Genomic DNA, 27456 nt, shown 5'->3' on the forward strand with positions numbered 1-27456 from the left:
AGCAACCGAAAGCGTCCCTGGTAGCAGTGGCTGCTGAGATGTACGAACTTCCGGTTCTCCCGGTAGCGGCTGTAGCCGCTGACGCTTCTGCCACCTACTGTGGCCGGGTCTTAGCCCGGGATTTGGTCACCCTTCGTTCTTCACTGCGCCCATGGTCCCACCTGGAGCCAGGGCGGCGGGCCCGGCAGCTCCCACGTGGTGAGAGGGCGGTCCGGGGAAAATGAAGGCGACGCACTGTAGCTGCTGCCTCAGCCACCTGCTCGCCTCCGCCCTCCTGCTGTTGCTACTGCTGCCTGAGTTGAGAGGGCCCTTGGAGGTACTGCTGCAGGCGGCCGAGGCCGTGCCGGATCCCAGGCCTCCGGACCGTGGGCCGCGAACCCTACCGCCTCTGCCGCCCGGCCCCACAGCTGCCCAGTCCCCGGGCCGCGCTCCGGCCGAAGCCGAGGGACCACGGGGCGCCGAGGGCGTCAATAGCAGCACTCCCGGAGCGGGGCTTGCAGCAGAAGACCCAGGCGGGAAGGCAGGGGAAGAAGGCCCAGTGGGTGGCGTCCTCGCTGTGAGCCCCAACCCCGACGACAAGCCCATGACCCAACGAGCCCTGACCGTGTTGATGGTGGTGAGTGGCGCGGTGCTGGTGTACTTCGTCGTCAGGACGGTCAGGTGAGGCGAAGCCTCGATGAGCCTCCCTCGCAGGCCTGAAATGGGCTATCTTTTGACCTGGCGTTGCCCTCTTCCCACCCCCAGTATCATGGGTGCCTGCCTGAGTGAGAGACTGTGAGGATGAATGTCTTAAAAGCCTGTGGTACCTTTGGGAGTATTTAAACCACCAAGTAGTTGCTCCCTTTCATTTATAAATTATAAATTAGTACCGAACCTCTAAATCAATCTTTATTTGAGTAAATTAATAATAATGCAGAATGACCTTATTATCTGGATACTTTATTTTATAAAATGTAAAAGAAGAAAAGTTCTTTTAGCAGTAGTTTCTTAGTGTTGACTTTTAACCCACCACCTTAGTAATTCGGTTGTACCACATGAAATTTCTTGCATTCCACCTTTTTTAACCGGGAATACTGACAATTTTGTATGATTCAATCTTTGTCATAGTCCCTATTAGAAACATCTAGCATTCATTTTGCACGGCACTAAATGTTTCAATGCAAAGTGTTACCGGTTGCATGATAAGATGGAAAACTGATACCTATGCGGGGGGGGGGAGGGGGGGAATGTCATAAATATGATCCTGTTTTAATATTGGTACATATGTTTAATATCCTAACTATCCTATCCTGATTTTAAATTTACAAAAATTTGAATTAGTAAATGGATAAATCTGATATCTTACACACAAAAAACCTTTGCAAAGTGAATTCATCTATAAATCTAAGTCATTCAAAAGTTTAAACTTACAAATGAATAGTTTTTTGAGCCTATTCTTACTACAGAATGTTAGATTATAGAATTACTTAAATTTCAGATTTGGTACAGATATGGACATGTAAATGACATCTTTCACTTTACATATGATAAAACTGACCTAGAAGAGTAAAGTGGTTTAATTTGTGTCCCATGGAGTCTAATGACCATCTACGATTGTAAAATCCATTGTTTGCTTTGTTTGAATTTTTTTCCCATTAACATGATGTCTGTGTCCTAATCTATGATCAACCTTTTGATGAAGTAGACCAGGTCTTTTTGTTGTACCAGGTTGAGTAGAAGTAGAAGACTGTCACTTATTTTTCTACTCCTCTTAATGCCTCATCAAGTAGAAAAGGAATTATATAATTCAATTAGTGACATTTGTTACTGTTGGAAGTAACTTCCACTTGCTACATTCCATTGTTACTGAAGTAAAGTTATTTTATGGCATCAATCATGATATTAAAATATTTCAACTATGTAGTAAGACTGATTTGGAAAATCTATAATAAAGCCTCTTTAACTGGGTTAGTTGGGGACCACCTCTCTGAAGAGCTGACATGCAGAGCCAAGACCTCACTGTTAGAAGGAACCAGCCAAGAGAACAGCTGAGGAAGCACTGTGTAGTTTCCTCCTGTATAAATACAGTAGAGGGTAGGTTTATAGGAATGCACTGGTTTGTTTTCTAAACTATTTCACATTTTTTCCTGTAACTGCCTACCATCTACTATTTCATATATTTCTTTAAATGGTTTATTTAAACTGAACGTTTCCTTTTAAACATATCTATTTATTATTTTGTGAACAGAAAACCAACATCCCTTGGCTTAAATAACTGATTGAAGAAGTACAATGTAAGCCAGTGGTAGACATGTGGTCCAGAGAACCCTGGAGGGTGGGAGGGTTCTCTGAGACCTCTTCAGGGGATCTGCAAGATCAAAACTATTTTCAAAATAATACATTCTAAGTTTATAGGGCACAAGAAGTTCATTGATAACAGTTTCAAATTGCACATTGCAACTAGCTTTTAAGAAACTACCTCTTGTTGAGTTTTGGTGTACTATCAAAATAGCATAAACACCAGTATCTGAAAATGCTATTAAATTGCACATTTCAACTAGCTTTTAAGAAACTACCTCTTGTTGAGTTTTGGTGTACTATCAAAATAGCATAAACACCAGTATCTGAAAATGCTATTAAAATGCACCTCCCTTTTCCAAGCTCATATCTACATGAACCTGGATTTTCTTTATATCCTTCAACCAAACAACACATTGCAAATGATTGAAGGCAGAAGCAGATATGAAAATCTAGCTGTTTTCTATTTTCTCTCTTTTCATTTTCTATCTAGTTCTATCCATTTAAGCCAGACATTAAAGAGATTTTAAAAAATCTAAATCTATGCCAATTTTCACCTTTTTCTGTTTTCTTTTTGATAGTATATTTTTCACAAAAAACTATGTTAATATGTAGTGGATTTATTCTAATTTTAAAAAGCAAATGATATTTTAAAGTTTTCTTAGGTTTAATTAGCATATTAATAATCCACATAATTGATATATATATAATCCACATATTTATAAGCTCTTTGGGGTCCTGAATAATTTTTAAGAACGTAAAGGAATTTTAAGATCAAAACATTTGAGAACCACTGGTGGAAACAATGTTATTTGAGTTATATACTGTTGGTTCACAAAACCCAGCAAATCCAGTCCCACATTCTGTTAAAGAGGAAGTTAGAAAATGAGGTGTTACAGACGTATTACCACCAAACTGAGACTTTCTTCTCGATATAAAGAAATATTAGAAGAAAACTGAAACAGTAATTACTTTTCCCACTATATAAGTGTTAGTTAATGCTGTCTGTATATTTCCTATAAATATCCAGAGTATCCTAAGTATTATGTTTCATACACGTATAAATAATGGGTCTGATGATAACTTTTGGGGGATGATCTTTTTTCATTTTGCTTCCACCTTATGTATAATCATATATAATTGTTTATCGCCATTGATTTTCTATCTTCATTTCTGTAAAGCTCGGAAGGGTACAGTCTTTTCAGTCTGATTCTGTTGGATGACTCACTAATATTGTGTGTTAACAGCCAAATTCTGGACCTATGGCTAAGAAAAACTGGACTCTTTAACCAGCATCTAGTACATTCATTTAGTCCAAGTCCTAAATTTAGTTGGCCACCCGATGTCCAAAGCTTGACTGATGCTAACAATGTCTGGGCAATGTTCAGAACTTATGCTTTTTGCTTCCAGATTATGGGATGAAAACTATTCATTTTGGTGAATGCCCATTTTGACCCCCCAACTTCCAAAATAGTCGTGAGAATACCACAGCATTATTTATTTGTGCCAAGGGGGAAGAATGGGCCAAAATCATCATTTCATTAACTCATATGTGAAAACACTGAGAATATTTTACTTGTAAAGTACTTGAACTCCATGAAATGTCCATATTGTTTTACTTTAATCTAATTCAGTTATAATGAATGTGTAACTAGAGATAACTTCCCCTTTGAGTCTGGAAATATTCCAAAGAACAATTAGATTCTCTCTGTAGAAATTGAAATATATATAGAGAGAAGGACAGAGTAGGCTTCCTAAGACTAATACATAGTCTTTCTGAGAAGAGGCTCATTGTCTGTCTCATTCTCTATTATATCCCCAGTGCTGAATATTATGTACAAAATAGGGTAGGCCCTGAGTAAGTAGTTGCCTAATTAATGAGTGTTCTTAGTTCTTGTCGGGGATCAGTGTGAGTCTGGGGAAGACTCAAAAAACATAAGAACAAAGGCTATTTACTTACCATTTTTTATCCAAGGCTAAGTACAGTGTTTGCACTCAGACATTTAGTAAATGAACTAAGTTTGCTTAGACTGAGAAAATAAATGTTTGGGTAGGGAAAACAGTTATTTTATTATGTTTTTCAAAAGAAATAACATTCCCCATCTTTCTCCTCCTGTACACTTTTCCTTTCATGCTTCATTCTAATATTAAAGGAATATTAGATTACTGCTTCTGTCAGTTACTATTTTAGTTAAACACATAGAACAAGCCTGGCTAACTTAAACTAATGGGGATTTACTGGAAGAATGCTGAGATCTCAGAAAGCCAAAGAGAAACTGGAGAATCGGTTCTGGGAACAGGCAGAAACTAAGTCAGCTTAGGAGACAAGACATCAAAATACCACACAGGTTTCTTTGCAGGAACATACCATTGTATAGATATGCAGTAGTTTTCAGTCTCTTTGACCCTCAGCTTAGGAATCAAATTCCATGGAAGGAGAAATAAATTAAGTCTATCTATTGGCAGAGGTGGTGGGAATCTTAATTATCATCTCACCAGACTGTTTACTGTGGTAGAGATACTACCAATAAAGGAATATGGGTGCAAAAAGGAAAGGAATACCATCACCAAAACAACATATTTACACCTCCCTGATCCATCTTTGCTCTAGGAATCAAGGAGGAATATAAACTATTCATACCCACCTTGCTAGATATTTTTTAGCCTAGCAGTTTAAAACGCCAGTCCCTATGAGTGGCTCAAGAAGTGTCATGCAATTTGACCAGCAGTCTGTAAGGTCACTAATCACCTCCAAGCTACCAAATGTTCTTTATTCTACCAGAAGGGTCTTTATTCTGAATAGCTCTACTGCATTTGTTACCAATCATTTAATTCTTGAGTAATTTTCCTCTATTGGCTTCTGTTCCTTTTTACTATTTTAACCCCTTTTCAGTATAGTCTTATGGGAAGTCAGACTTTCTGAGTTCTAATCCCAAGAGCTGTGTACTCTTGGGTAAGTTACATAGCAGCTCTAAAGTTCAGCTCAGGTTTTGCAAAATAGAGAAAATGATAGTATTTACCAGAAAGGATTGTTTCAAGGACCTATACAAAGTACTTACCACAGTTCCTGGCACATAATAACTGCTCAATGAATTTTACTAGTGATAATGATTATTTTTTCTTATCACTCTTTTCTGATCTCTTCCATGGATCTTTTCCGTTTTCTCTTATAATAAGGACAAAATCTAGGCTTCTGAGAGTGCTTCTTTTTATTTATTTATTTGTAATTGAATGAAAGATTCCTTAAATTCTATAGTGATTTACAATTTTCAAAAGTTTCACACAGATGATTTCGTGCTTCTAAAGCTATCTCTTTAGTCTGTTCTTCTACATATGATAATAGGGTTTTCTGTATTTAAGCAATATTTATCATGTGCAGTTCTGGGAGATAAAAGTAATGAGGTTAATTTTGGGGGGAATTTGGGCCAGGGTAGTGCTCCCCAACCTTTTTCGTGCCATGCCACACTTAGAAATTGATATTCATGTAGGGTAAATGCTTGAGACTATTTGCCCTGACCTCTGTCAACCTTGGACCCTGTTAGCTATTCCAAAGGGCTAAGGAGATCTTTGTTTTGGCACATCAGTAAACCATTTGCGTGTATGACACAGTGGTTGGGAAGTGTTTATAGAATGGTGCTGAATGTGGACTATGTAAAGAAATAGTAGGACAAGTTATCATATGGGCCACCTTTAAATCCAGATTCTTAAAATGAAGAGAATCATAAGGAAACATACAAGTAGGTGATGGAACACTGGTAACCTAACTCAGAGAAGCTAGGATGCTCAGTGCCCTTATCAGTTAGGAGGTTTTTACCTGTGAGTAATAGAATATCCAATTAAACGTGACTTTAACATAAGGACATGTTTTGTAGTTGTTTCTTACCATGAATATGAGCAGGCTCAGGCTTAGTTCAGTGACTTTGTGAGATTATCAAGGATCTGGCTTTTTCTATCCTTGTCTCACCATGGGATGGCTACCTCAGCTTTAAGCATTATGTTCCCACACAATAGTATCTCAAATAGGAAAGAGGGAAGGGGGCCTGAAAAGAGGCCTTCTCTTCCTATGTTCTTTTTTTATCAAGGAGAAAAATCTTTCCCAGAAACCCCACTACTTGAGTTCACCCCTTCTATCTCATTTGTCTGAACTGCTTCATCTACTTAGCCCTAGACAATGACTGGCAAAAGGGAAATTATATTTTCATGATTGGTTGCACCAATTATTATGATCATTATGTATCTCTTAGGGCTGGGCTCAATTGCTGTCTAACCAAAATCATGGTACTGTTAAGGCAGAAGAGAGTTTCCTTTAGGATAAACAAAAAGCAGATACTGTTACAGTGATCAAAACTAAGAGATGGCCTAACCAGAAGATCATAAATGTACTTATTATTGTAAGTAGCTACCAAGTCATTACTTTTTACCATGAAAGGATGAACCAGAAAATGCAATTCACTTAAAACAATATATCCAGACTGGTATAATGTAAGATCATTGTGTAAGGGATCAGAAGACTGTTTGCTAGCTAATTTTGGACGTTGGTTAGAATTACTTTGAATCATTAGGATTGTTGTGAGGATTACATCAGGTAATGCTTGCAAGCTGCTTAGCTCAATGCCTGACATATGTGCACACTCGGTAAATAGTAATATTCTTAGTGAAGTTTTTCTGTATCTAGAATTGCTATTGTAATATATTTGGGGGGTTTTACAGTATTTTCTGTAAAAAATGTATTTCCCCCATACCACAGTCTGTGGTATCTGACCTCTTAAACTGTAATCAGCAAGAGGTTAGGTCTGACAAGGCTAGAGATGGGGTGGGAGCAAGGGGAAAAAAGGAGGTTATAAGAGAAATCTGCTAGAGAGTTGGTCATAGAGCCAGTCAAAGGTGAGGCAGGATGAATCTTAGAGGCGCTGGTTTGTAAATAAGACTTTAAAGTCAGTTGGGGAATAAACCCATGCTGAACTGTTAGAGGTGGAGGTCAGGAGAATTATCAGTCTTCACATCCCAAATTCTAGGGCCTAAAAGAGAACACTAGGAAATCTTTATAAAGACAAAGAGGAAAGATGACAAGGGAGCTATGTGCTGTGCACCTTCATGTAGTATACTTCATAGCTAAGCTATATGACATTTACTTAAGGTTTACTTCACCTGGGGGTATCCACCAGAATACCATCAAGTGGGAGACAAATCTAAACACAAGAACTGATCGTACATGCTGAATTACAAGGAGCTTGTTTAGAAAAGGGGTCTATCAGAGAAAGCAACATTGCAATAACCTAAACATAGATAAACATGCATTTGATCTTTTCTTTTTTAACTTTTAGGTATTAGCAGTGAACATGTTACGGGAGATGAAGAGTGGCAGGATACCTTCCTGGGGAATCTTCTATTTAGTGCTGCACTTGGTCAAGCTTGTGATAGTGACAGAGCCTGGTAACTTATAAGCCAATAGAGAGGACCCAAGAATAATTATGAAAAGAAGCCAAAAAGATTCAAAAGCTCAGTAGTCTGTCAACTTGAGGTCAATAACTCATGACAGCACCATTGCTTTACATTAAAGTGGTATAATTACAATGATCCTTGAGAGATCAAAAACAGTAGAATTAGCTCATTTTATCCTATATATTAAGGCATGGATAGCTCTAGTGTTGGATATGGCTCCATGTAGAATGCTGAGATTTTAAAAGAAAAACAATAGTTTGGCTTTTGAAAGGATAAACTTCAATTATTTAGTGTGTAAATGAAGAATAACTACATGTTACAATATGGTAAATTTACATACCCAAAAGATAAAAATGAAACTCCACAGCACAGGATACAAGTTGAATATTGGTGGTTCTAATTGAGATGGCATATGAGAATCACCTGGGCTAAAACAGATAGGCTAATCTACCTAAAACATCCCAAATGAGTATCTTAGAGGTCCTGGAGTGAATGCATGTTTAATATGCTTAATTATTCTAGCACTGTGTGTGTGTGTGTGTGTGTGTGTCCTGAGCCAGAGGGCTATTATCCAAATTACAATTTAAAAATTGGCTAGATCCCTTAGGTTTTGCTGTGGTATGGTTCTGGAGATGGTGTTCTTTCAGGCTTCTCTTACACCAGAGGTGGTGATTTGCATATAAAATTGTAGGTGTCTTTATTATACAGGGAAAATGCAAGATCTATTGTGAATCTGAATATTTCAGTTAAATAATTTAACAGATATTTATTAGGCATATGCTTTATGCCAGTCCTTGTGTGCTGTAGGCAGAGTGATAAGAACAGATCTGTTTCCTGTTCCCATGAAATTAATGGTCTAATAGGGAAGATAAAAAGTTACAAAAATAAGTGTGCAAGTACATCTTTGATAAGTTCTTCAAAGGATATGTGCATGGGTGGTATGGAAGCCAGTAATAGGTGCTTGTGACCTGGCTGCGTAGATTAGGGAAGCCTTCCTTGTAAAATGAATAGGCAGTACCACAGCAATACTGTGGTGGCCAATGTCAGAGAAAGCATAGCTATTATGAGGGAATGAGGAAAGGCTTTTTCAATGGAGTATGGAAAGTGAAGTAGAATGTAGAGTCAAGAGCAAGGTAAGGCCAGAGAGAAAAATATGAGCCATCCTGTGTTGAACTTTATAGGCCTTATTACAGAATCATTTACTGCCAAGCAGTAGGAAACCAGTGGTAATTTTAGAGGGGAGATTGGTGAGTGACCAGAGTAGACAGAGGTAGACAGTTATAAAGCTATTTTAATAATTAAGGCAATAGACGGTAGCAGTGGTAAGCACTGTAAGTGAACTTCAGTGATTCTCAGGAAGTTCAGTCAATTGGACTTCGTGATTGTGGCAGCCATGGAGGCACACTGATCAAACTTCCCTTTAAGAGACCCTGCTGTGGGGATAGCCTGTAGCTTCCACAGCTTTGGATCTGTCACAGCATCCATGCCAGTGCCATGATTCCTAGACCTGCTTCCAGCCAATGATTGAATGTAGCCAAATCTGGTCATCGTGACTGACAGAGGACTCCCTTCTCTAATAGGCAACCTTTGCTTAAGGACATACCATTGGTCTGGTCAAAACTTTCTCAGAATTGCATTGCACTGGTACTGCTGTTCCTATCCTGTCATCCTTCCTTTCTACTCTCACAGGTGTCAGACCTGTATCACCCTCTGTAGGATTTCTTCCTCATCTCCAGCTCCCTCCCTCTTTATCCTTCAGAAGCCTTTCCCCTGATAAATCTTCTGCATACTGTATTAGTTTGCCAGGGCTGCTATAACAAAGTACCACAAACTAGGTGAACTTAAAATTTTATCACGTCACAGTTCTGGAGGCTAGACATTCGAAATCAAGGTATTGGCAGTGTCGGTTTCTTCTGAGAGTTATGAGGGAGTGTTCTGAACTGAATGTTTATGTCCCCCCCCCCCAAAATTCATATGTGACTGTACTTGAAGAAGATAAAGCCTGTGAGGAGGCGAAAAAGGTTAAATGAGGTCATAGGGGAGGTGCCCTCATCTAATAGGGCTGATCCCTTGTGAGAAAAGGAAAAGACTCCAGATTGCTCTCTTTCTCTTCCTTTACACCCAAAGAAGAGATCATGTGAGCACACAGTGAAATGACAGCTGCCTACAAGCCAAGGGAAGATGCCTCAGAATGAAACCTATCTTGCAGGTACCTTTATCTTGGACTTCCCAGCCGTAAGAATGGTGATAAATAAATTTCTGTTGTTTAAGCCATCAAGACCATGGTATTTTGTTATGACAAACTGAGCAGACTAATACAGAGAAGGTTCTGTTCCAGGTTCCTCTCCTTGGCTTTTAGATGGGTCATCTTCATGTTCACTTGGTGTTCTCTCTGTATCCATATCTGTCTCCAAATTTCATCTTTTTATAAGGACACTGGTCATGTTGGAGTAGGACTCATTCTAATGACTTCATTTTAACTTGACTGACTCTGTGAAGACCCTATTTTCAAACAACATCACATTCTGAGCAACTAAGGATTAGGATTTCAACATATGAATTTTCAGGGGACACAATTCAACTCATAACATACTCGTCTCTTATTGGTGTCTGCTTCTTGAAAAACGTGACATTTCAGTGATGGATTAGGTTTGGTGAATGGGAGATGAAGATGAGAGAGATTTCAGATAAAATAATTTTTACTGTGTGTTATATATTGGGTTGAATTTCTTCATGAAAATCATAGACAACTAAAATTGTGGCTCACCAATTTTTATTTAGTTATGTCTCAGTGCAAAAAAAATGAGTTCCAAAACCATTCTTGATCAGTAATTCACTTTTCTTGCCAAAAAAAGTCAAGGCAAACAAATTCTGTATCATTAGTTGTACCTTTATTAAGATTTACTCTGCTTTATCATGATGCCTAATCATATAGGAGAGTGTATGTCTGTAAAATATACACTAAATACTATATTCCTCAGTCAGTTTTGAATGCGTAATAGAAGAAATTAAGGAATAATATTACTTATATAATTCCTTACTTAATAATACCCTACAGGCATTCAGTTAAAACAAGAAAATCAGATCGGTACAGCGAGTTGCAGCAGCTTACATTGATTGGTTTTCTCCCTTTCACAGAGTAGTAAAATGAAAGGGAGTTTTATCCTGTTGTGTTTATTTTATGTGGCATCATACATTTTTACATAAAAGTTTATCAACCTTACTTTAGTAGTTTAGTTTTATTTTTCTACTGTAGCTTTTACATGTTATTTAAACAGAAATAATTCTTACCGACCTGAGTATAATGGAACATAGAGGAATCTGCATCTATTTTAGACGGCTATTTGAATAATAACGTGAATACCTGGAAGGTATCTGATCAAGATCATTTACCTGTGATTGCCATGTGATGAATGAATATAAATCAATATAATAATAAACCATATTGCTATTTTCTTTTGCCTTCTTAGGCTTCCATATTTTCCTCTCTACACATGTATAGATAAAGTCCCAATTTTTTTGTTAACTGAAGAGCCAACAAAATTTTTTTTCAGGTTGCAGTTATGTGTTTACTATGTCTGGTAGAAAACTGTGCATATCTATGATTATATGTATGTAGTTATTAACATACATGGACAAATTGGGCATCATGAGCTTAATGAAAACATTAATTTGTAGGAAAAGAGCCATAGCTGTTAAAATTGCATGAATTTTAAATCCTCCTCTCCTTTGTTTAAAAATAATGTACACTGCATATTAAAAAATGGAAGTAGCCTTCTTACTTAAAGTTTCAGTGTATTTTTATGTATATTGTATTTTTCACTTAATGTTTATTAGTATTTTAAGTAGGCGGTTCATTGAATCAGCCCAATAATTTTAAAGCTTTATAAGTGTTTCTGGCTTTCTCTGAGAAAAATCACTGCATATGGATGTGTTTTATTATATTTGATGTTTTTATGGCCATAAAGCTGTCATGACCATGTAGCCATCACCGCCTATATCCTTGGACTTAGGAAAGACATTCTTAGGGAAGTTGCATTTCAAGTTTAAATTCTATTTAACAATATATAGTTTTTTATTTGACTTATTCTTGTATGAATTAGTGACGTTTACTAAGATACTAAATTCATTTTAACTGAACTGCATTCCCCTATTTATTTGGTGCCTGAGGGTGCACAGTCTTTGCATATGAAGTAAGTTCTTATTAAAGAGTTTGGATTCAGAAGGTGGTATTTATATACACGTTAAAAGACAGTAGAAGCTGAAATAAATAATAAAGTGCTCACACCAATGCAATCAAATGTTTAAACAGAAAGAGAAAACAGTGTTATTGGGCAGATTAGATTAGCCACTCATTGAAAGATTGGAAAATCATTCAAGGTATGATGATGACCTTGGAAGTGGAGAAGAGTGTCAGCTGAGATAAATGTCAAAAGTCCTTAAACTCTATGTTCATATCATTTCCTTTTTAAAGACTTGGCAAGGTATCCTGTGACTGACAATGACCTGGTTATTAACATATTGACTATTTGATATGTAATATGTGACCTGAAGGAATCTAGTTTATTTCCAAAAATAATTTCACATGACTGAAAAATGCCAGAATGTTTGGAAAGCCATATGGTTTAGAAAACTGAGCAACAGACTGGCAAAAGGGAAGAGAAGAAATTATGACTCTGAATATTCTTAACTTAAGCTGCCAAGTGGCTTCACTCATTCTTATGTATTCACTTTTTAAAATCAAAGCAGTGCGTGCAAATGTTATTAAATCATGTGGTTCAAAAAGACCAATAGTGAACTATAATTCCCCTGTACCTTTCTCTTCCTACTTCCAGTGTCAGTACTTCCATCATTTCTGTTCTTAGTTCTTCTGTGAATTACTTTCATAAGTCTAAATCAGAGATTGGCAAACTGACCCATAAGCCATATCCAGTCTGCTGACCTGTTTTTCTAAGGCCTATGAGCCAAGAATGTGTCTTAACATTTTTAAAGCGTTGTAAAAAATCAAAATAATAACTGAAGAAGTTAAGATGAATGTGTGACAGAGACCATATGTGATGTACAGTGCCTAAAATATTTACTGTCTGATCCTTTACAGAAAAAAGTTTAGATTTCTGGTCTACATAAGGTATGTGTGTATGTGTATGTTTATGAGCATACGCACATATTCAATACATAGAAACATGCACACATATATATACTTGTAAATTTAACAACCTAAACACATGTAATTTTTCACTATATAAAGATGGGCTTATACTTCATACCATCACCAGTTCTACCTCATTTTTGCCAGTTATTAGTATTAACTCTTTCACTGGTTATATTTGTAGCTTTAAATACTATACTTAAACCTCAGTTTCCTTTTCTACCATCTTTGGGTGGGCATATAGAACAGATTTTTAGGCAGTGATTAGTGGAAATTATCTCGGTTTTTGCCTAAAGTTAGTAATATTTTGTACATTTTGATCAGCCAGGTAACTTTATAACCAGAAGCTAGCACAATGCCTGATGCTTAGTAAGACTCAAATATTTCTTAGTAAGACTCAAATATATATACACATGGGACAGTTTGTCTCCTAGGGGTCCCCACTATCATTTTTACAGAGGCTCGTATTGCTCTATACTTGGTGCTATAGTTGTAGTATTTCTTATCACACTTATTACATCATACAAAGTGAATCAGAATTTAAATAAACTTATTTGTTATTACTTGCTATCTTCTGTTTTGTTTTTAAACTCCCATAGATACTTGTGTGAAACATTTTTCTGTGTGTAGAGTTGAGGTTGTTACGTTGGAGGTGATTTAGGCATTGATTTCAGGGTCAGATTTGGATCACTGAACTAGAATATGATGTCACTCAGACCCTCAACAAATATTTAAGGAGAATCTTAATCAGACACTGTGCTACAAAGTAGCAATACAGTGGCGAACATGATAGGCATGGCTTCTCCCCTCATGCAACTTAGTGGGAGAGACAGGCAAATAAACACTCAAATAAATACATACATAGCACACATAAATGCAAGTTGAGATAAATAATTTGAAGGAAAAGAACAAGTTATTTGAGAGAGAAGGAGACAGTAGGGTTCTAAATCACGAGACGCCTTCATATATATATACAGATAATAGTTAAATATTAAAATATTTTCTCTCCTCTAGAGCAGTAGTTCTCAAACTTTAGTTTGCATCAAACCCACAAGGAGTGGTTGTACAAACACTGGTTTCTGGGCCCCAAATTCAGTGTTTCTTACTCACTAGGTCCGGGTGGGCATGAGGATTTGCATTTCTAATAAGCCCCTAGATGACTGTCATTCTCCTGATCCAGAGAACCACACTTCAAGAACCATTGATCTAGGATAGTGGCTTTCAGTACATTGGAGACACTTGTAGAACGTTAATAAGCTATTGATGCCTAGTTCCTATCCCTGGAAATTATCATTTAATTGTATGGCGATACGGCTAGAGAAAGGAGCTTTTTTAAATACCCTAGGTGATTCTGATATGCAGCCAGGAGTCTACACTACCTAGTCTAGAATTTGAGTGCATATATACATACAGTTTCATAGTGGGGCAGAAAGTACCTAACGCTGCACAGTGGCAAGAAGGCATGGAGGAGATGGGGAAAAGGCTGGAACATAATCCTTCAGTAAAAACACTGTACCAGAACTAAGACTTGAGGGATTATCTGTCAACATTATAAGTTGACAGAAAGAGAAGAAAGTATGTCAGACAGAGGAAATGGATGGCACACAAACATACAGGAGTAGCTTTTGTTTAATTAATAATCCTAGGTGGTAAATTGGTTTCGTTTCTGAAATGTAACCATTCTGATATTGAATGCCTCCAATGTCAGAAACTGGGATAATTTACTTTTAGTTTACAAGTAAGTTTAAAGATCATCTCTACCATATTCAAATAATTTTTATTCATTAATATGTTCTATTTAATAGGATGAGAAGAAGAAACCGAAAGACTAGGAGATACGGAGTGTTGGACACTAACATAGAAAACATGGAATTGACACCTTTAGAACAAGATGATGAGGATGATGATAACACATTGTTTGATGCCAATCATCCTCGAAGGTAAGTGTTGAGCAGTTTAATTCCATGAGTCAGGAGGTACTTTGACAAGTAAACAAAAAATAAAGTAGAATTTCATTTAACAGTTTGTATCCTAAATGATCATTTTCAGTTCTGTTTAATGAAGTTCTTTGTGCTACCCAACCAATAGCTCACATTCGCATTGCTTTGCTAAAAGAGATGTAAACAATAGAATATCATCCCCCAAGGAAATCATTATTGTAGATCTCCTTGAAGAGCTTGGTCCTTTTAACTGCTGCATAATAATAATTCTGTGTGCGTGTGTGTGTGTGTGTGTGTGTGTGTGTGTGTGTGTGTGTGAGAGAGAGAGAGAGAGGGAGAGAGGGAGAGAGGGAGGGAGGGAGATTAGTAAACTTGATTTTCTTTTTGCATTCTGAAAATATGTTGGTTTTAGTCTGGGTTATTCTATTTGTAAACAGTGTTTTCAGCAGAATTGTGGGACTAATGGCCAGTGGTCTGACAGTGTGGCTATAATGTCTATTCTCAGATCTAGTCTCACTGAGTGTTAAGACCTTTCCTAAAAGGTTTGGATAAACAAAGTTATATGGATATAGACTAGTTTCAATGCAAATGGAATGAGGAAAGGAGGCAATAAAGGTTCCACTCAATAGGGAAAGACATGTTGGAATAGAGGAGGAATTAGTTGGATGAAGGAAAACTGGAGTCCAGAATCAGGTACATATAGAAAGAGTACAGAAATCTGGGGGTTAAAAAAAAGACTCAACAAAAATTGGGCTATTAAATCAAATACATATGAGCTTTTAGTTGCTGGTAATTCATTCATTTAATAAAAATACATTCATGAAATGCCATAAAATAGTATTAGAGACCTGATATATAAACATGAACAAAACAACTGTATTTGTTCATTAGGGATTCAGTCTCTTAGTGAAAATAAACATGAATAGGATACATAAAAATGTTTTTATTTAGAATATTCTAAAGTTTATGTAGAACATTCAAATATACCCCCTGAAAGGCCTTAAATTGCCTATAAAGTATTGTACAATGCCCATTAAGTCTAATATTGCCAGTTGTTGACTGCTTCTTTAGGTGTGAACCAGATGAAGTTGCTCGCATGCGTTTAGGAGCCACTGTGTGTAACAGATACTTATCTTTACACACTAGAAAGACAGTAAGAATAATTGTGAAATACAGCTGGGAACTGAGACTGACTGAGGGAACACCTCACCATTTCTCTCATCTTGGGCTCACCCTACAGAAGGTGCTCATTGAGGAGGATGGGGGGTGAAGTCTCACTTTTTATATAATTATTTTCCTTTAATTTTCAGCAAAGTTTTTATAGTATTTAAAAAGTGTAGTATTTGTAGTATTTTAAAAAGCTAAATGCATACAAGGTACCTCTTCTGTACACACACAGAAAGGGAACACAAAAAGGGAAGCTGTTGACTTAGGAAGTCGGGGTTGTTTCCAAAGAGGAACTGAATTTGAAGCCCAGTTTGTCTATTTTAAGTGTGCTTGACAGTCAGCAGCAACCACCCAGAGCTTAGTAGTTGTGAAAAATGATAGTTGTTCAGAATGCAAGCAGCAGAAAATGTCTGGAATGCAGCCTGTTGTGTGTGCACATGTATTTATACGTGCAAGGTGTTATACCTGGGGATCAGCTGTGACAAGTCATGGGGATGGGCAAGGTCTTTTTTTTTTTTTTTTTTTAGGAAAACTGGAAGAATTTTGTAGTCTTTTAAGGAGTTTGGTATTGCCCTGCTATCATTGGAGAACTATTGATGCTGCTTGACTGGAGTATATGTAATCAGATAACGAGATCTGTAGTAGTGGGGAAAGTGGCCTAGGAGTGATGAAGAGGGACAGAACTAGGGAAGGTAGGAGGGGCATAAAGAAGGGGATAGTTTCCATGAGATATAGTTACCTGTAGCCATCTTTTATTCTGTATCTTGCTTCATCACGGACCTTTCTCCCATATTTATCCCTCTCTTATTCCCTGCTTCTCATGAATCTTGCATTCCATTAGAGAGCTAGACATTAATCAGAGTCACATAAACAGAGAAAGAATAAGAATAGGGTGGTGTGAGAACATATAGTGGGGGCACAGAACGTTTAACCAAAAACAAATGGTCCAGAAAAGCCTCTTGGAAGTGACATGTAAACTGAGACTTGAGACATGAGTAAAAATTAGCTAAATGAAAGGTGGATACAGGAGCAGGAGTTGGAGACAGAACTGCAGTCACAAAGTACCAGAAGCAAAAGAGTATAGTATAGTGTATTCAAGAAACTCAAAGAAGTTAAATATACGCTATATTAATATGTGTGAAATAAATGAATGAGTGGATGAATGATTTTTGAGCTTTGAATGCAAAAGGAAGAGGGTAAGGCAGAACAAAGAATCAGAAGGCAGGCTGTGATCCATGTTAATCAGTTAGAAATTATTCTACAGGTTACAAAGAGCCACTTGGAAAATTTTAAGACAGGGAAAACAATCAAAGCTATAGTTCGAAGATTACTGTGCATAAATTGGAGAAGAGTAAGATAAGGAGTAAGGTGACCAGGAAGAAGACCCGTTAGATGGTACACATACATGGGGTGGCCTGTGCTAGGTGATAGCAAGAGAAGTAGAGAGGAGTGAATTATTCAAGAGGCTTTGAAAGGTATTAACAAGATTTAGGTATTGTGTTTTGGGGGTGAAAGAGAAATGGTAATAATGGAGAAGCAAGTTTTGGGAGTAATGATAATGATAATTATCAATGATAATTGATAGTGAAATCAGCTTGAATTTTTTAGTATTATGATACCATTTACTTAAAAAACTTAGAATAAACTTTAACGTACATACGTCTAGATTAAGTAAGGAGAACAGCACATTGTTAAGTGTACTTACCTATTCATTCATTCATTCATCCAATAAATGAATGATGTAGCAGCTAGTTTATACAGCAACTATTTAATGCCTGGCACTAGTCTAGGTGCTTGGAACACATTAAAGCAACAGAATAGAAAAGAAAAATTTTTTAAATCCTGACTTTGTGAAGCTTAGCTTGTGGTGGGGAAGAGGTGAGATTAGGGGGTTGACAGTTCATTTTCATTTTTACTTTTCCTTCGATATACTTCTGTGTTATTTGATTTTTTTTCTTCAAAGAGCATATGTTCATACATTACTTAAAAAGAAAAACCTTTTTGTCTGGGAATAATTTCAAATCTACAGAAAAGTTATAGGAATAAAAATAGTGCAAAGAGTATCCTGAACTTTTTATCTAGAATCACCTTTCCTTAACATTTTACTTTATTTGTTCTCTTGTGTTCTCTCTTTCACTCTCATAATATAGATACGGAAGAATGCATCCCTCTCATTTTACATTTAAGTGATGTTCTGGTATTTCCTCATAATTAGATTCAGAGTATGCATTCTTGGTGGAAATACTACATAGATCTTTCTGCATCCTTCTCAGGATATTGTATCTGGAGACACACAGTGTCCATTTGTTCTTCAGTAGCAGTGGTATTTGTGATGTACCTCTTCAAGGTTTTGTCTAATTTCTCTAGTATGCACTGTTTTTTTCCCCTTTGCAACTAATAAAGAGACATTTTTAAATCATGAAAATATTTTGCTTATCATCAAAATTTCCCCCTAGGTTTAGTACCCATTTGTCGTGATTCTTGCCTGATCTAATCTTCACTATGATAGTTGCAAAATAATGATTTTTCAACCACAACATTTCCTCCATATTTACCATTCAGCATGGACACTGTACTGTAAGCAAGAGCTTACCCTCATTTCTTCTTTTTCTACCTATCTGTGTGCCTATCTAACTATCTGTCTATCTATCTATCTACTTACCTATCTGTCTACTTATTGACATTATGGAATCATGATTTTCTCTTTTTTCAAAGGTTTATAATTCACTGATGTACTTGCCAGTGGGAGCCTCTTCAAGCTGGCTTCTGTGCCCTTGTGACTTGCTCCCTTTTTTTTTTAAGCACTTCCTTACATTTTGGCCTAACAAGGTGTTCCAGGCTCATTTTGTACCTACCCTGCTACAGCCATGAAATCAACCATTTCTCCAAGGAGGCCTAGTTCCTTTGGGTACTAGGTGAGCTCTTTGTTACTGGGCGTCCTTGCTTCTTGGCCCTGTCAGCAGACAAGCTTATGAAATGTATACATAAGCGCGCACACACACACACACACACACACACACACACACTTGTGCACACTTATACATGCATATTTGCATATATGTGCATACTTTAGATATTATTACTTCACACCTCCCATTCTACCATTCCAGTCTATCCCCACTGAGTTCTTTCTTGCCTTCTTCCTTTTCCATAGTGGCATTTTTCTTGTTCATTGTGTTAATGTCTCCCGGCAACATCCTGGCTCCCAGCAACATCAACACGTTTACTTCTTTGCTCAGTCTTATAATAAAACTAATATAGTTTCAGAATTGCTTTGCCTAGAACACTACAATAAACAAACCTACAAAGAAGAGTTTAGGATTTGTTTGCAGTTTTCTCCTCAGAGCCTCATCCTGCCCAGGACTGAGGGTAGTCAGATACAGTAAGTAATTTGGCTTAGTTCTTTTTCTTCTCCCCTCTTCTATGTGGTTGTAATAGTCATTTGAAATATAATTTAAGTCATTTGCTTACTTCTGTTTTAGATTTATTCTGTCCTTCCCATTTTTATTGTTTTTTTTTAATATGAAAAACACTAACATGCTTCTAAAAGTAAAAACTATAACAAAAAATTTTAAGAATATACACCCACTCACTCTCTGGTACACTCAGAGAAGTAGCACTCCCTCATATCCCTTCCACTCCATTCTTCCCATCTCACCCATTGTAGATAATTGGCTTCGTTATTTTCTGGTTTGTCCTCCTGTGGTTCTTTAGATAAAAGTTGGTTGGAATATGTTATTTCTTATGTTTCTCTTCTTTCTTACACAAGAGGTAGCATATAGTGTATATTCTTTTATATTTTTTGGTTGCGCTTAATAGTATCTCCTGTAAGTCATGCTACATAAGTTCATAGAGATTTTATTTTTCACAGCTACATAGTACTCCATGTTGTGTATGTATCATGATTTATTGAATTAATTGCCTATGCTCTGATGTTTAGGTAGTTTTCAATGATTTTGCAATTACAAATTATACTGCAGTGAATAAACCTGCACATACATATTTTTGTATTGTTGGAGGTTTATGCTCAGGGTAACTTTATAGGAGTGGGATTATTATCAAAGTGTGTGAGGTCAGTTTTAACCGTGAATATTGGAGGTGCCTATGATATCCCAGAGGATATAGCAAATTGGATGGATTCATTTTTTCACTAAGAGCAATGATAGACTGTCTGCCATGTATCCCCAGGCACTCTACTAAGCTCTGGGGATACAGTGGTGAACAAAAATGGACAAAATGCCCAGCCTCATGTAGTTAACAATAGATATACATACATAGGCCAGAAATACAGAACAAAGAAGTCTGAGCTAGACTTAGGATTCCCGATTATAGTTTTTTGACCTTGCTAAAACCAGAGGTAATGCTCTTCTCTAAGCCCGACCTACTTTTGCACCTTTTAAAATGAGCAGTAAGATGGATATTTCAGGGTGCCAAGAAGCAAAGACCAGTTTTTCTATTCCCCTTTTATTTTCTTCTTCAAACAGCATTAAATAACACCTACACTGATTTTAGATCTCTACTGTGCTTTTTTTTCAAGGTCTATGCACACATGGACCTCTTTTTCTGTCTCTCATTTTGAGGAAGGTGGACTCATTTCTTTTCTAGTAATGGACAGAAGTTTCAGAGAAGTGTGGATAGAGTTGTGTTTGTATTCCTATTACCTTCTGTAACTTAGAGATTATTTTCTGTTGAGATATACAGTCCAAACTCTATTACTTCATTTGAAGTAGATTCAATGGGCAGGACTTTCTCTGATCTTCCAGTGTTGGTATTAGATATTAAACATACCTTATGCCATCAATTTATTCAACATTTCAAATTTATCTTGTGGGAAAGATGCACAGATCTTCCTCGACTTACAATGGGGATATGTCCTGATAAAGCCAGTGTAAATTGATGATATCGTAAGTCGGAAATTCATTTAATATACCAAACTTAACTGAACATCATAGCTTAGCCTGGCCTACCTTAAATGTGCTCAGAGCACTTATATCAGCCTATACTTGGGCAAAATCATCTAACACAAAGCCTATTTTATAATAAAGTGTTGAATATCTCATGTAATTTATTGAGTACTGCACTGAAATTGAAAAACAGATTGGTTGTATGAGTACAAAATGGTTTTAAGTGTGTCATTTGTTTACCCTCGTGATCGCATGGCTGATTGGGAACCATGGTTCCCTGCCACTGCCCCGTATCACAAAAGAGAAAAGATCATACTAGCCTGAGAAAAGATCATAATTCAAAATTTGAAGTATGGTTTCAACTGAATGCATATTATTTTCACACCATGATAAAGTCAAAAAAAAAATTGTTAAACCATCATAAGTTGGGGACTGTCTGTATAGATCCTATTGTAACTCACTTTAATAACAGCTGATAATCATGGTTAATGCCATTAGTTGCTCTCAATAAAAGGGAAAAATCAATACTTATATGGAGCGTATCACAAGGTCTTTGTAGGCCCTGAAAGAGGATTTTCAGCAAGGGCTTCCCAGAGCAGTCATATAAATGGTAGAAAAAAGCAACGGAATGTATGACAGTGGTAGAGAGAATGTCTTTAGAGGGATAAAATCAGGCAGGGGTCCTATCACTGAGCCAGGGGGAAACCTGGACACAGTGGGGTAGCAGAACTATAATAGGTGTAATTATAATAATCACTTAATAGTAAATACCTGCCTTAGTGCAGGATGTACCAGACACTGTGCTAGGCTCCTTAACAATGAAATTATCAAGACCATCTTGCAGGGTAGTTTCTATTGCTCTCACTTTAAAGATAGGAAAACTGAGGCTCAGAGAGTTTAAGTAATCTAGGCTTCTCTTCCTGCTGCAATCTCATTTCATTTTTCAAATATTTACTTGATTTATACCCATAAAAAGAATAATTCTAAAGTCTGTTCATTCTGTCTTCTATACAAGCACTCGCTATTGTTCATTTTTCAAATGGGGACCCCCAAAATTAGGAATATAAATATTATTATTTGCCTGCCTTGCCAACTGCAGTGCAGAATCATATTAGTCTACAGTATAACTGCTGGTGATTCTTGTTGGATCATGTCTTACTGATGGTTCTTTCATTGTTTAAGTGCTTTCTAAAATTAGTTCATCTTCATTTTCCAAATTCTATCCACAAAATAACGGGAAGCAAGTCATTTCCAGAGAGGTAAATTAATTTCCTTGCTTACAATTTAATCACAGTATAAAACTATCCTTTTGTAGTCAGCTCTTTCTGAGAGGGGTGTTTTTAATGTGACTTTTAGTACATAAAAAAAATTTTTTTTTAATTAATTAATTTATTTATTTATTTTTGGCTGTGTTGGGTCCCCGCCTCCGTGCGAGGGCCCTCTCCAGCCGCGGCAAGCGGGGGCCACCCCTCATCGCGGTACGCAGGCCTCCCACCACCGCGGCCTCTCCCGCTGCGGAGCACAGGCTCCAGACACGCAAGCTCAGCAGCCGTGGCCCACGGGCCCAGCCGGTCCGCGACATGCGGGATCCTCCCAGACCAGGGCCCGAACCCGCGTCCCCCGCACCGGCAGGCAGACCCTCAACCACTGCACCACCAGGGAAGCCCCATAAAAATTTTAATAGTAATTGTTGATGGCTAGAATTTGGAGTACTTATTTTTAACTTTTTCTTTGCATTAGATTGAACCATATGAAACTGCTAGTATATGGTTTAACCTAAATTTCCTGAAGGAAGTTTATTATTTCATGTAATAAGATGTAACAGGTAGGGCCAACTCCAGGCACAGTACATCAGGGCTCTGGCTTCTGTTCTTCGTGATCCCCTTGACTCTGACCGTCTTCACGTGCGGGCTTCATTTTGAGGCCAGTAACAGGATGGAGCCAGCAGTTCCTGTAGTCGTGCCCAGAATAGTAATTTTCAGTGGAAGTTAGGGACCAGCGACCTTGTGTCTCCTTTTTAGGAATGAGAATAGCTTCCCCAGAAACTCTGTTTAACAGAGTTCTGTTCTTGTTTTTGATTTTCATATCATTGGTTATGTGATCATTCCCGAACTAAACCCTTGCAAGAAAAATGGAAGTACCATGATTAGTTCAGAATTATTATCTGGGGTTGAATGGATATTGAGGAGTTAACCATCCTTACCACTAGATTTAAGCATTGAGGGTAATACAGTCAAATTGGGAAAATTTGTAGGTATGTGGAAAAAAATAGCTCAAGCAGTTTAGTTAATATGACTTCTCTTGAATTTGCGATTGATATCCTAATTTTGTATATTAGAGGTAATTTCTTTGGTCACTGAAACATTTTGTGCAAAGGAATTATAAAACTGAAAACCAAATATCAATTCTTTAACAATTGTGTAGGACGTTTTAGCTCTCTCAGATAGAAAAACCGATGAGTAATCAGAGACAGCTGTATATTAACTAAAAATTACCTTCATTTTTCTTAAAAAAATGTTGGAAATAAATACTCATAAGCAGTCTCAAAAATGCAGTTTAAAACAGTGCTTTACAACACAAAACAAGTGGAAAAAATACCTTGTTATTCTGTTTGATTTCTGCTGAACAGTAAAGTTACTGTTATTATTTTATATTGATGTACACTAAAGGACATTTTGACAATCTTGGTAGCAGCTTCTAAAAGCTAGTACTGTTATCACTTTCAAGGCTATTCTAGTGATTTCTGCCAAGTATGTAATTTTAAAAACTCTATATTTGCTTTTTAGCTACTTCCATTCTGCTTCATTAAATTTAATATTGTATTGTATGTGTTCATTACATTTGTGCTCAATGTTACTTGGCCACAGAGTATTTTCTGGTTATTAACATCAGCATATCATAGTCAGGAAGCAGATTTGATATAAGTGTGTTAACCAGAAACTCTCATTAAGAAGATCTTATTCAAACAGTTATCAATTTGAAAATAGTTCTAATTTCTAAATCACTACTTTCAATGTGGAGCATAACATTTTATCAGAATAAACACTAAGGTTATTCAAAGTAAATAGAATATGTATAGGAATATGTCAAAGTACTAATGCTTATTTTAGATAGAAATTGGTATTTAAGGATGTCCAGTGTGTGTTACTAGTAGGATAGTCTGTAGTTTACCCATTTAAAGGGAACTATGCTGTCTTTGTCATTATTTAAACAGGTAATAAAAGAGAACCTTCATGTAGGGTTTTGGGGTGTTTTGTATATTTTACTTTTTTGTGGATGTTGAGCCTTAGAAGAAAATTTGCCTTGCTCCATTCATCATCACAGTGTCGTTATTCGTTAAGAACATGAATAATTTGTATATTATTTCAACAAATGATATGTAACATTAAATTCAGTTTGGTAATGCTGTTTTCTCATCTCAGCACATGGTCTAGAGTTGCCCTGTCTAATTTGATAGCCGCTAGCCATATGTGGCTCTTCAACATTTGAAATTTGACTAGTGTGACTGAGGAACTGAATGTTTAATTTTATTGGGTTTTAACTAATTGAAATTTTAATTTAAATTGCCAGATTGCTGTTGTGTTGGACAGTACAGACCTAGAGCAAAAGTGTTTGACTGATCTTGTCTAAACTAATTCTGTCAAATGGAAACTTACAGAACAGTTGAATCACAAGTTTCTGTTCATATAGCAGTTGATCTATTTAATAAAATGTTTACTTACTGCTTTGGTTCAGGATTTATATTCTGCCATGACAGTCTGGATTGCAGACTCTCTGAGGTATATAGTGGGATAGCTGGGCGTGGGACGCAGAGCATAGCCACCTGTAAGGTTGATTTATGTGAATGGGGTTGCAGGACAGTACAGGGACAAGGACCTCAAGTTTATGGACAGAAAAAGTCCTAAACACAATTATTAAGGCATTAACCTTTCCCAGCATTCTCGGATAGTGTTCATTCTTTAAAATCCAAAGACATTATCTCTTCTTTAAAAGGACCAGGGAGAATAAAAACTCCAGTAATCTAATATTTGCAAATGTATTTAAATGAACAAAGAATAACAATACTCTTGACTACACTAGGACAGTTTTTCCTTTCAAACTTGATTTGGTTTAATAGCCATTTTGATAGTTTAAGATTTTCCCAGTTAGCTCTTAGTTTGTCCTTGAAAATGTCTTTTTTTATTGTATCATTGCATAATGTGTAGAGACAGAACATTCTTGAAGCTTGAAAAATACTCATACTGAGGTTTCCATAAAATGTATTAATACTACAGACTTGCTTTACCTCATAGAAAAACATGTGGTAAAAATATTTAACATGAGATCTACCCTCTCAAATTTTTAGTTACGTAATACCTAATTGTTAACCTTAGGTGCAATGTTATTTAACAGGTCTCTAGAACTTATTCATCTTGCATAATTGAAACTTCATACCCTTTGAGTAGCAATTCCCCATTTCCCTTTCCCCTCAGTCCCTGGTAACCACCATTCTACTTTCTGCTTCTGTTAGATTGTCTATTTCTTGCTACAAGTAGTAGAGAACATAGAATTACAGAGACTCAAAAGTCTTTCTCCTATCATAAGAAGTCTGCAGGAGTTGTCTCCTGGCATCCATTCAATGGCAGTTGGATTACAGGATCTCTACATCTATGCAGTTTTCCCAAATCTTTTCTGATGTTTGTTTTATCGTGGTTATATGGCTGCTTCCATTTTAGCCATCACATCTGTATTCCAGAAAACAAAATAGTGAGAGGCAAGAACCCAAGCCACATCTGTCTCTTTATCAGGAAATCAAAATTTCTCAGAACGGTCCCCTTCCCCCCAACAGACTGCCACCCTACTTTGCTCACAAAAAAATCAGTATTTTTATTAGCAAACGAAAAGGAGATAATAAATATTGAGCAGACAGCTTATAATATGTCACTCTGGCTATTCAGAGTATTTTCTGAAGGTTAAATTTGGCAACTGGCAAAAGAGAAATGTTGGGTTTGGAGTTGGGGGTCACTAAATGTAGGCATGAATTACGAGGAATTATTGTTCATGAGTAGCAGGTTTTTTAATGACCTTCAATATATATTTTTGAAAAGCTTAAATTTACCCTCAAATTAAAATTTATTAGAATCTCATTAGCTTGTAATAATCTAATCATCTAGAGATCTATTATAGATTGCTTACTAAAGATTCAGACAAAACAATAAGTTGGAAGAGAGTATTATTCATTCTCATAAGTATCCCCAGTGAAGTTCTATATGTTAATGATGACTATAAAGGACGATTTATTAAGTTAGTAAAATCTGCACACCTTTGGCTTTGGTTGGACTAAGTGCTTTTGGTTGTAATGGCTCTTATTAGCAGAAGTTTCTTGGAATCTATGGATTGGATTAAGTAGCAGTAAAGCCTGATGTATAATTAGAATTAAAGTCTATAAAAATATGTGATGAAAATATAACCTCATATTATCATAAACTAGTCAATAAGGTAAGAAAATGGGCAAATTTGGCCATTAGATAGTTTAGAGAAAACTTTATCTTCTGTATGGATAAATTTTGTAACTGTATTATAAATATTAAAAGTATTTTTTATTCGTTTCATTGAATATACTTCCAGGCCTGCAGCTTCAATTAATCCTCATTTCTGAAGGTTTAGACATAGGATCAGTTAATAATTGTGTTTATAGAAACTATACATAAATAACTACATTGCATACTTAAGTCAACTAAAGTTGTTTATGAATATTATATAAGGATATAACTTTAGTATGACTATGAAATAGCCTTTAATTACCCACAATAATTATATATAAAATTCCTTTGAAAAAGTTAGAATTATAATTTGAAGAATAGTATCTGATATAATTAATATAGACAAAGTAATCATGTGTTTTATTGGTGCCATTCATTATCATTTCCTTAAATACTTTCATTATCTTCTGTCATTTCAAATCTTTGGGAATATTTTTAAATGTGTTTAAATTTGTTCCAGGATGGGCATTTATAGCATTTCTTTTTTCCTTGCAGATAAAAATGTGCCTTTTGATGAGAGGACTTCATCTTTCTACAATGAAGAGCAGAATTTCTATGTTTAAGGAATAAAAAGCCACTTTATCAATGGGGGGGTATTTAAGTTACATATATTATGATAACCTTTAATTAATTTCTTGTTGCAATAAATACTGTATCATTTTGTTATGTATTTCTCTGTGTAGAAGTGCTCTTAATGGGCTCAGAGTTGTTGGGAATAAATTGTACCATAATAGAAATCTGAAAATTACTTTAAAGCACGGTATTTTCTGATCAGTTTTTCTTTCTTGCTTACCTTATTATTGTAAACTGTTTACATACTAATCAGTTAATTTTTTTTTTTTTTTGGCCGGTTAAGGTTTTTTGGTTTTTTTTTTCCTGGAACTATAAATCCCAACAAACAACTGGTGTGTAAAAATAATTTAAAAATTTCTTTACCAAGATGTATTTCCCATTTTTGTGGGGAAAAGAAGCCAAATTTATTACTTTGCATTTGGGTTTTTTGAATATTAAAAATGTCTGAGTTGTATGCAAAACAATAAATATGATTTAAAATA

General features: G+C 36.3%; 1 protein-coding gene across 2 annotated transcripts; it reads left to right on the forward strand.

Moving 5' to 3' along the window:
- Positions 1-57: 57 nt before the first annotated feature.
- On the forward strand, positions 58-27456 carry FAM174A (family with sequence similarity 174 member A). 2 transcript variants are annotated; one of them, XM_007191814.2, is made up of 3 exons: positions 58-660; positions 14674-14808; positions 26897-27456. In XM_007191814.2, the coding sequence occupies exons 1-3, from the start codon at positions 221-223 to the stop codon at positions 26898-26900; spliced, it is 579 nt and encodes a 192-aa protein (XP_007191876.1). In that variant the 5' UTR covers positions 58-220; the 3' UTR covers positions 26901-27456. The 2 variants fall into 2 exon arrangements, with proteins under 2 accessions (XP_007191876.1, XP_028024755.1); XM_028168954.2 differs by lacking the exon at positions 26897-27456 and having other exon boundaries at positions 14674-14812.

Source organism: Balaenoptera acutorostrata, chromosome 2, assembly GCF_949987535.1.
Source record: "Balaenoptera acutorostrata chromosome 2, mBalAcu1.1, whole genome shotgun sequence".
In the NCBI taxonomy this organism is placed as follows: Eukaryota; Metazoa; Chordata; class Mammalia; order Artiodactyla; family Balaenopteridae; genus Balaenoptera; species Balaenoptera acutorostrata.